General features: G+C 42.8%; 1 protein-coding gene across 1 annotated transcript in view; it reads right to left on the bottom strand.

The window, feature by feature from the left end:
• The window catches only part of gria1a (glutamate receptor, ionotropic, AMPA 1a), a gene marked incomplete at both ends in the record, with an annotated part of 99,001 nt that extends 88,675 nt beyond the window's left edge, over positions 1 to 10,326 (bottom strand). Inside the window, 2 exons of the mRNA XM_080035859.1 lie at positions 9,945 to 10,079; positions 10,239 to 10,326. Of these exons, the coding sequence (XP_079891985.1) occupies positions 9,945 to 10,079; positions 10,239 to 10,326 (223 nt within the window). The remainder of the gene's footprint in view (positions 1 to 9,944; positions 10,080 to 10,238) is intronic.
• Between the last annotated feature and the right edge of the window lie 573 nt (positions 10,327 to 10,899).

Below are 10,899 nucleotides of genomic sequence, written 5' to 3' on the forward strand. Positions count from 1 at the left end.
TCTCATTCATCAAAACCAGCAACCTGCCAGACTCTCTCTCTCTCTCTAGCCCCAGAGAACAACTGTCACTTTCTTTCTTTTCTTTCTTTTTTTTGTCATTTTTTTCCTCTCGATTCTCTTTGTTTTTCTCCCGGACAAATAACTGTCATGTCAAGGGCGGTCCTCCTGGGGGGGGGGGGGGGGGAGCATTGATCTGTTATTGGTCTTGACTTTTTTCAAAATAAAACATTGAGGACTTGGTATGCACATGTGTGGAAGTCAGGAACCACACAGCTGTAACCTATAAATGACTGTCACAGTGGCCGGACAATACAATACAAACAACCCCCAGAGCCCATAACTGACATGGGCTACTAGCTCTGAAAATGCAGGTTAACCCCCAACCCCCTTTCTCTGTACATTTAACACTTAGCCCACTCTGGAGAAAATGCATCTTCGAAAATAGGTTTAGATTAATTTTTTAAAAGAAGCAAAAAAGGTGTGTTTCGCTTGTAAAAAACTAACACCATCTTCCAATGGATCAAGTCAGCATTTCCAGACTTCGATCTTCATTTTGAAGTATATATTTTACTATTAGAAAAGTGTTAAGCAACATAATACCTGCAATGCTCAGAAGCAGTATTCTCCGCCCCCCCCCCTGACTTGTCCATGTCATTCTCTTCATTTCTTGGAATAAGATTATTAAGTGATGTTTTAGCATATTATCAAGTTAGTATATATATTTGAGGAGATGTGCCAAATGGCTCTAGATACAGAGATAAAGTTCTCCAGAACAAAGACGGTTCTTTTTTAGTTTTAGTTTAGATCCTATAAAGAGCTGAGTATTTTTGAAGTATTATAATGCTTAACAGAGCCTGTGTTCAATTATCTTTTTCCTTTTCTCTGCTGGGTTGTTATTACATATTTATGCTTTATAGTTCCAATAGAGCGATCGCTTTGGATGTGTTGTAGTGAATAATACATTAAATGCATCTGCTCTCAGCTCAGTCTCTTGTTAGCTATTGTGCGTGTGTGTGTGTGTGTGTGTGTGTGTGTGTGTGTGTGTGTGTGTGTGTGTGTGTGTGTGTGTGTGTGTGTGTGTGTGTGTGTGTGTGTGTGACCACCAACCATCACAAAGCAGTCTCACATGCTCACACACACACACACACACACACACACACACATTTCAGTTCAGCAGTCAGGGGCACAAAAACTACTCGGGTGAAGAAAACCTAAGGCGGGTATAATGTTGCAGTAGACTGGCACAGATTGAAAAAAAATGTCACGCGAAAGCAAACTCCCTTCTCATGCCTGTTAAAGAATACTCAACTCAGTAAAGAAAATGGTTTGGGTGGGTCGGGGAACACAGTTTGAATTGCTACAATGAAGTCCATGGCGTTCAAAAAAGAAAGATTACCAGGATAGGGGAAAAGAAAATGTACCCTGTTGAAAAAACTAAAAAACATGTACGCCTATATAAATTCACAACTCCAACTTTAACAATTGAATCTTTGCTTTGGATGGCGAGATAACATGTATCTAGCATTCACATTAAACAGGGGAAAGATGTCTCCTATTGGTCTGACCTGGTAGGAACTACACTGTCTAGGGGAGCAGTGATCATGGGTCCTTAGTTGGACGAACGGTTGTTTGAAACCTGCCTGACTGCCTGGGTTTTTACTCCCTGTAAGGAGGTCACACATCTCAGCACTTTACTGGCGAGTACCTTGTTAGTACTAATAGGAAAATTATCAGAATTACAACAAACAAAAGACAAAGCTATAAAATCTCTCTCTCTCACTCTGCCATCATGTGTGCATCTGTGTCTTACTAAAACTTAAAACATTTTGTTCGAAACAAAGATGAAATGAACGAAATGAATGACATGGACTTACATATAACCCACCACACCACACACCCCCCCCCCCCCCACACACACACACACACACACTCATCTGTACAGTATTGATGGTCTGGGGACGGCCTCTGTGTGCTACTCCATTCATTGATCATGGCTGCCTCGTAGACCCTCTCCCAGCCTTCAGAGACCCAGGGAGATACTGCTTGCTTACATGGCAGTGACAACACAAATCGTCTTTTCCATGACCGCTCATTATGTCTTAATGAAAGCTGTATTAGCAGTAAAGGCTGGAACTGGGACGCAAAATCCAATGTGAGTTAGTTAGTGGCTTGTAAGGCTAAATGAACATCTTGTTTAAAGAAAAAAAAAAGATTCCACAATTACTGAAACGTTACACTTTGTTTTCCTAGGATTTTTCAAGCTAAAATAGTCAAAGCTTTAGCCTGAATCTCACCAGCGCACATGTGTGTAGGATCAGGATCGTCAAAGAGAAAAGGAGATAATATATATAGCTTCCAGCCCGCAGGGGATTTGACATGAAGCTAGTGATTCAGTGACATCCTTATTATGAAGCAAGTCAATAGCAGATTATGCTAATGTGATATCTCCAACCGAGGGGGAACAGTGACTAATACTCTACCATGAACACACGTCAGCTATCCCTGGCTTTTAGTTATTTTTAAAACCACTGGGAAACATGGGAAAATGAGACCATCCAGGAAGCACTTTCACTGAAAATGTAAAAGAACAGGACGAATATAGAAGAATAGGGCCATGATCCATAGTGGTGAATGTAATAAAAACAGGTGTTTCACTAGCCTGGAAATCCAGACCCATATCTAGAACGATAGAGGGTCTGGCCACGATCAATAGTCATTTCCAACTCAAGGGGCGGCTCCTACTCGTGCATTTCAAATGCCACTGAACGCAATTTGATAGCACTATAACCAATCAGAGCGATGAACAAAGTGACGTATTAAGCCCCGTTCGTTTAGCGAACAGCGGGATTAACTGTTAAATTAAACGTTTGCTGTGGTCGGTCGGCAAAACAGAACTTTCCTCTCACTTGCTAATGAAAGATTTGAGTGTCGTCTTCTATATCGTTAAGGGTCGAGGCCAAAGTCGTCTCAAACTCAAACAACATATCAACAGCCATCTTTGATGTTTACTATCACGGCTTCGACGGCACGTGCACGTCACTGTCGTCATCCGGTTACGTCCGCCCCTGAGCCCCAACATAAGGCTCTGGCCCGCCCATATCAGATAGAACCAATTGAAACGTAGCTCAGGATTTCCTGACATATTTAATGAGCTTCAATGGAGAGTGTCCAGACCAACCGGTGCAGCAAATTTTATTTGCCAGCGCCTAGCGACAGGTCTGGATTTCCAGGCTAGTGTTTCACCACTTTGTGACTTGGTTTGTATATGTGCCAAAGCAAGAAAAAAAACTGGCATTTGGTTTTACATGATGCCCATGGTCTTGCCATGGTACTTACCCTGATGACTCCAAAAGCGGGAAATAAAATCAATCTCTGCCATATACTGTATAACTATAGTGCGTAACTTCTTATGGCAGCGCTAATATTAGCTATTATTGGCCCTATCTCAACTCTCTACATCCGGTGAGCCAGACTACAGCTTGTATGTATCAACTTTTACATTTTCCTTTTGTTTGTTTACTGTTATGCTCCTATGTAAAGCGCTTTGAGTGTGAGAAAAGGGCTATATAAATGAAATATATTATTATTATTATTATTATTATTATTATTATGTAACCAACATTCATTTTAAGGGGATGCACGTAGAAACTAATTTCCCCAACGTTTAAACGGTCCTTTAGGCAGCGGTCAAGAAAACCTTCTTGCTTTGCTTTGTGCGTTCACCTTTTTATCTCTCTCTCTCTCTCTCTCTCTCTCTCTCTCTCACTCTCTCTCTCTCTCTCACTCTCTCTCTCTCTCTCTCTCACTCTCTCTCTCTCTCTCTCACTCTCTCTCTCTCCTATTATTAGCCCACACCTATAGGCCTACACACACACGTTAATTCTCACACAATTCATGTTCAAGTCCACGTGATGGGCAAAAGAGTGACTAACAGACTAGTATTTCTGGTGCCTGACTAGTGAGGCGGCATAATTTAACCGACTAGTCCTGTACCTCCCGAATTCATTTATATGAAAAATGTACGCACTATAGCTTTAACATTTAGAGTTCACATCATCTATTGTGCTTTTTCTTTCTCTACTCTTTGTTTTCTCTCTGACCTTTGCCATAGTCCACCCAACCCCCCTCCAATCTCCTGCCCCTCTTCTCCTGCTCTTTAGGCAGGTGCCAGCTAGTGTGTGTGTGTGTGTGTGTGTGTGTGTGTGTGTGTGTGTGTGTGTGTGTGTGTGTGTGTGTGTGTGTGTGTGTGTGTGTGTGTGTGTGTGTGTGTGTGTGTGTGTGTGTGTGTGTGGAGGGAAGGGGAGGGGAGGGCTTGCTACTGAAGGAAGCGGCGGGTCATAAGAGCCAGCTGATGGGTATCATCCTCATCCGGAGCTCTATTCATCCCCGGTGCACAAGGGCCCATTCACACCAGCAGGCCTTCTGACACTATTAGACCCAACACACACACACACACACACACACACCGGGCACATTCTCACGCACACGCACACACACACACACACACACACACACACACACACACACACACACACACACACACACACTCCTCCACACAGGCATACTAAATAGAGAATCCAGGAATAGACCGCTTTCTCTCATCTGACTCATAATAAACAGACCCCGGAGGCCATCTTTCTTTCTTTTTTTGCTTCCTCACAAACATGTCTCTAAAGCCTGTGCATCAGAATTGTCTTTTAGAAGGAGTGACACGCGGCAGGAAAGAGGTGTCACATCCATTTCTGTTCTCTCTCCCTTCGGCTGTGAATCTCTGTGACACACTGGCACCGCGGCCCCGCCATCATGCCCACAGACTGCAGGGCCATGCACTGACACTATGGACAAGACATGTCATAGTTGATGGAATTTAGGATATCCGTTTGTGCTGATGTGTAGTGGCTGGATATACAGCTCTGGAAAAAACTAAGAGACCACTCCAAATGTTCAGTGTCTCTCGTTTTACTATTTATAGGCATATGTTTGAGTAGAATGAACATTTTGGTTTTATAATGTAAACTACTGACAACATTTCTACCAAATTCCAATACATTTTTTGTCATTAAGAGCATTTCCATTAAGTTATGTAGAGATGAAGATTTAATAAAAATCCAGACTTGGTCTCTCAATTTTTTTCCACAGCTGTAGATAAGTGCGTAAAAAATGTCTTTGAGGATATTAAAAGGGGGAGTCAGCGATTCTGGAGAAGGCTTGTTCTTTTTAAAATTTTGATCCTGTGTTTTTATTTTGCAAAGCTTATTTTTAAGGTAATGAAAGAAAATGCTGGACAAAAGAAAATATGCAAGAATAGGCACTTAACAGAAGGTACGCCACGCTGCAGTGATAGACATTGTTATTCACCGGCCTACAGTATGTATGTATGCTGCCGTCTCTCCATTGGGTGCAAGCTGTGACTAAGACACAATTGCAACACCTCCCTCTACGCTGCTATAGGCACCAGATTTAATCCACTATAGAGCGGCATCCCTATTCACTTCACATGAGCGTAGGACTCATTAAAGAGGGCATCTCGGGTGTGTTTACATTTCCTTACCCAGTCCTGCCTGGCTAAATTGCTGGGAGGGAGGGAGGGAGGGAGGGAGGGGGTGGGTGGTGGTAGGAGGGTGTCGTGCGGGCCGGGGATTGTCCAGGTTTTTTTCCCCAATTGTTCTCAAATGCAGCTTTTATTGCGTGGTGTTATCTTAAATACATCTCTCTGGATAAAATGATGTACGTGGGAGCTCCGGTGGTGTAGTGGATAGAGCTCGTACCATATTGGCTCCGGCCTTCGTTGCAGTTGTCGCGGGTTCAAAACCGACCCGAGGACCTTTACTGCAGGTCATCCCCCCCCCCCCCCCCCCCCTCTCTCTCTCCCCATGTCAACTCTGTACTGTCTAATAAAACTTGAAAATGCCAAGAGATTATCTTAAAAAAAAACATACATATATATGTAAGTTACAAAGCCAACAGTGGGCCAGGATGAACTTCATGAAGCATATTATATGGAGAGGTATAGGAGAGGTCTAATGAATCAAATAAAAGGTGCAGGGATTTCAATGCTACATAGTCCTACAGAAAAGAGTACATTTCCCCTTTAGTGATAAAGTGTTGGATATTTGGCGGCAGCCAGCCAGCACTGAACACATATAAATCTGCTTGAGTGCTGTTGCACATAACGCATTATATTTCAAATCTAATTCTCAGCTCATAACTGGATATAATAAGAACTGCTACTGCCACATTATGGAGATGTTGCCTATCTATAAATATGTGTTTCATTATGGTTAATAAGGCTGTAATTGCCAGACAAAGAGCTTTCCAGTGTCTGTTCAAGTGGACACGTGTTTGGTCGCCGGCATCCAATAAATATCTAACCTAACCGGACGTCAGACTACTCAAAGAAACGGAAGCAGAACAATTTGTTAGCCTCATAGCATAATTGCCTAAATCATATTTACTCTACTCTATTGTTACTCTACATCTACTCTATTCTACATCTACTCTACATCTACTTTACCCTACTCTATAACCCTTAAAATATGACTTAGGCAATTATGCTATTAGGCTAATGAAAAGTAGATGTAGAGTAAAAGTGGAGTAGAGTCAATATGATTTAGGCAATTAAGCTATCAGGCTAACGATTTGACTTTAAAGGGATAGTTCGGTATTTTCGAAGTGAGTGTGTGTGTGTGGGGGGGGGGGGGGAGTGTGAGGCAATCATGCATAAGTCAGTCTGATAACCTTACAGAGATGGCGGTCAGCGCAGTCATTTTTCCGCAGCAGAAGTCAGCATAGTGCTATAGAGCGGGCAGGCCGGAATAAACACCACTTATATAAATGTTGCCGTGCAGGGTTTCAGTCCACAAATCAGCACTGAAACAATCCTAAATCTAGTGTACAATTGAATGGGTATTTAGGTTATAGGTCAGCATTGATATATACTGTGTATATATGTATATATGTGTATATACTGTGAGTGTATATATGTACGGGCGGCAGTGGCGAAGTGGGTAGGAAGATTGCCTCTGGAGTGCAGGGTCGGAGGTTCGATTCCCCGCCTACCCGCCACATGTCGAAGTGTCCCTGGGCAAGACACTGAACCCCAAATTGCTCCCGATGGTTCAGAGAGCGCCTTGCATGGCAGCTACTGCCATCGGTGTATGAGTGTGTGTATGAATGGGTGAATGTGGTAAGATATGTAAAGCGCTTTGGGGCTGAGAAAATCGGCTAGAAAAGCGCTATATAAGTCAAGGCCATTTACCATATATACACTCACCGGCCACTTTATGAGGTACACCTGTTCCTTATAAAAGCAAAAAGCTAATCAGCCAATCACATGGCAGCAATTTAATGCATTTATGCATTTAGACATTGTCAAGACAATGTACTGAAGTCAAACCGAGCATCAGAATGGTGAAGAAAGGGGGTTTAGGTGACTTTGAACATGGCATGGTTGATGGTGCACGGCAGGATGGATCCATACTTTCATGTTGTTTACGCCAAATTCTGAACCTGCCATCTGAATGTCACAACTGAAATCGAGACTCATCAGACCAGGCATGATTTTTCAATATTTTATTGTCCAATGTTGGTGATCCTGTGATAATTGTAGCCTCATTTTCCTGTTTTTAGCAGACAGGAGTGGCACCCAGTGGGGTCTTCGGTTGCTGTAGCCCATCTGCTTCAAGGCTGGTCGTGTTTTGCGTTCAGAGATGGTATTCTGCATACCCTGGTTGTAACAAGTGGTTATTTGAGTTACTGTTGCCTTTCTATCATCTCGAACCAGTATGCCCATCATCCACTGACCTCTGACTTCAACAAGGCATTTTACGTCCACACAAATGCCTCTCACTGGATATTTTTTCTTTTTCGGACCATTCTCTGTAAACCCTAGAGATGGTTTAGAGTGAAACTCCCAGTAGATCAGCTGTTTCTGAAATACTCAGAACAGCCCTACTGGCACCATCAACATTGCCATGTTCAAAGTCACTTAAAACCCCTTTCTTCCCCATTCTGTTGCTCGGTTTTAACTTCAATAAGTTGTCCCGTCCAGGTCTACATGCCTAAATGCATTGAGTTTTTGCTATGTGACTGGCTGATTAGTTATATGTGTTAATAAGAAAATGAACCGCTGTACCTAATAAAGTGGCCGGTGAGTGTATATATATTGCGATAAGACCTTTTTTCTTCTGGCTCCCTCTGCAACAGTACAATGCTGACTTCTGCTAAAGTGACATCTCACCCTTAACTCCTTACAGTGCACTGCACTGATCGCCATCTCCATACGTTAAAGGAACACTTCACCCAATCGGAAACCGGCGTTCTATCATTATAAAATCGCTATTCTAATATAATGAATTAGGTTTTTTCTTCCCTCAGTCTTCCCTTGACTTCCAGCTGTCCTGTTAATCCTAACCCTACATGTTCACATGCGTGATGTCACACATGGGGAAAATGTACGGAGAGACAGTGAGACCATAAGACACTCTTTCTGAATTTTCTCAGGATCAACAGATTTCTAAAAATGTTTGCACATTTATACTACATAGGATCTCAGAGTTCAATACACCTTCGTATTCCCACCGGTGAATTAGGTCTTAAACACTCTTAACTATGCCTTATATCCTATACAAACACATTTAAAGAGTCAGTTCTTACAACTTCCTTTCAACGCTGAGCCATGATGTCATAATGCTTGTATGTTGTGTCTTTATAAAGCTATATACAGTATGTTCTTTCATTGACTCTGAGCCAAGGCTAATGACTGCTGCCACTGTATCCGAGCAGAGCCTACACGCTCGCCGGCTTCAAAGTGGAAACGCAACAATCAATGTCTGAACAAGTTATCAAATGTTCTGCCAGCCGTGTGTCACACACATTGCGGAACAGTTGTCAAAGGGATTTTCTTTGCCTGCAGAGTGTGTGTGTGTGTGTGTGTGTGTGTGTGTGTGTGTGTGTGTGTGTGTGTGTGTGTGTGTGTGTGTGTGTGTGTGTGTGTGTGTGTGTGTGTGTGTGTGTGAGTGTGTGAGTGAGTGTGTGCTTGCGACTTCAGTACAATGACTGTGTGTGTGAGTGAGCCACGGGCACATCTAATGGGAGCCTGGGTGACATGAGGAAGGAAGACAAAAAAAAGGGCAACGCAATCTTGTCAGTGCACAAATGGATAAGTGCAGGGTTATTAAGAAAGAATGGAAAAATCCTATTCAGACCGCCATCTCTTTTGTAAGAGCTCAGGCATGGACTCATTGTACATACTGGAACCCATTATCACACCCACAGGAGAATTATAGCTCGGAGCAATAAACTAAAAAAAAAATGTATTTTCAACTTGTTGATCAAAAACGCCTTTTTATCCTGATTTAAAATGATCCCCGTCCTTCCTCGTCTGAATTGATTTAAAGAGACTCGTCATCTCTGTCTGTTATGAATTGATTTTCATAATAAAGATCAAATGAGAAAGATCGTGCGGGAATAATTCCTTGAGTCCTAAAAAGTTGAAATATGCCATTCTTGTGCGTGCCTTAATTGCGAGTGCGCATGTCTTGTAAAGATTTCAGAGACGTGGTGGGGGAGTTTAACAGTGTTTGCTCTGCCGCTATAAGGACCAGTGCAGCCGTTCTATAACATTCATAGGTTATTGGTGTAAAAAGCCTGATACTGCTGCAGAGGTAGATGGATGTAAAACTCCCCGTGGTTTACACACAGCGCAACAAAAATCAAGCTGAAAAATCATGCAAAGGGGAGAGAGGAGGTGTAGCCTACAATAAGTCCTTTTTCATTCTCATCAATAGTAGCTTGCGCAGGTCTTATACCGATGGAGTTATCAGCTCTTTGATAAAGAAATGTCAGGCCATGTAAAAATTCAAATAATAAAAAATAAATAACAATTCAATATTTGTTTTTCTTTTTGCAAACAGACACATGCCTCCAACAGCACAATGACTTACAGGCGTATGTCATGGAGAAGCTGTTGCCCATCTTGACCATATCCACCTGCGGCACCAGTTTGGGGACTTCCTGGTGGTGAGACAGCGCGAAACGGAACACCTCATATTCATGCGATTCGACGGGGAACAATCCTCCTGTTGAGCCGGGCAAAGAGAGCGGGAGTTAATGTTGAATACGGTGGAGGCACAAAGCACTCCACACATTCAAACGAACCACAAACATGAGGTAAACTTGAGACAAAACAAGAGGCTTTTTTAAACGCTTAGACAAAAGGCACCGGGCGCATTTCTCACCTATATTGATGTTACTTGGGAAACTTGAGCTTGAACCCAAGCACATCCCCAGTAAACTGGTGAAGAGGATGGCGAAGCTGCGCTGCATATTTCCTTTTGCATTGGCGAAGAAGGGGGAAAAAGAGCCCTAAAATCCAATAGGTGTTGTCCGTGTGTGTGAAGTTAAATTCCCCGCGTCTCGCCTCCTGTTAGAGCGGTGTACACTCACACCGACATCCATACAATAAGCGAGACAATGATCGCAAATGGCGAGCAGAGGAGGAGTATAGGCACCTTTTCGCTCTCCTCTTTCCGCCTCTCTCCTCTTCTTCTGCTGATGCTCTCGTGTCCTTGGCTGCTGTTGTTATAGACGGAGAATGACTTCACTGCAAAAAATGTGCCCGTCTTGGAAAGCTGTTGAGCCTTGAGTGTGGGCTATAGCTAAAGGATGCATTTTCTCTTTAAAACAGCGGATATTTCCCCCCACAAAATGCGGCAATGAGATGATGATTCCACTTGATTCTTGTTTGCTGGTAAATTGCGGTTCATTGGCTAAAGATAAATGTCTGGAGATAAGTGTTACTGCAACGAGGTAGACCAGAGCCAATCACAGCAACATATATCGACAAGCGACGAACGCCTTAAAAGCATGTTTTGCAGCACAACAAGTGGCATTATATCA

The sequence above is a fragment of the Ammodytes marinus genome, assembly GCF_949987685.1.
Source record: "Ammodytes marinus genome assembly, chromosome: 10".
In the NCBI taxonomy this organism is placed as follows: Eukaryota; Metazoa; Chordata; class Actinopteri; order Uranoscopiformes; family Ammodytidae; genus Ammodytes; species Ammodytes marinus.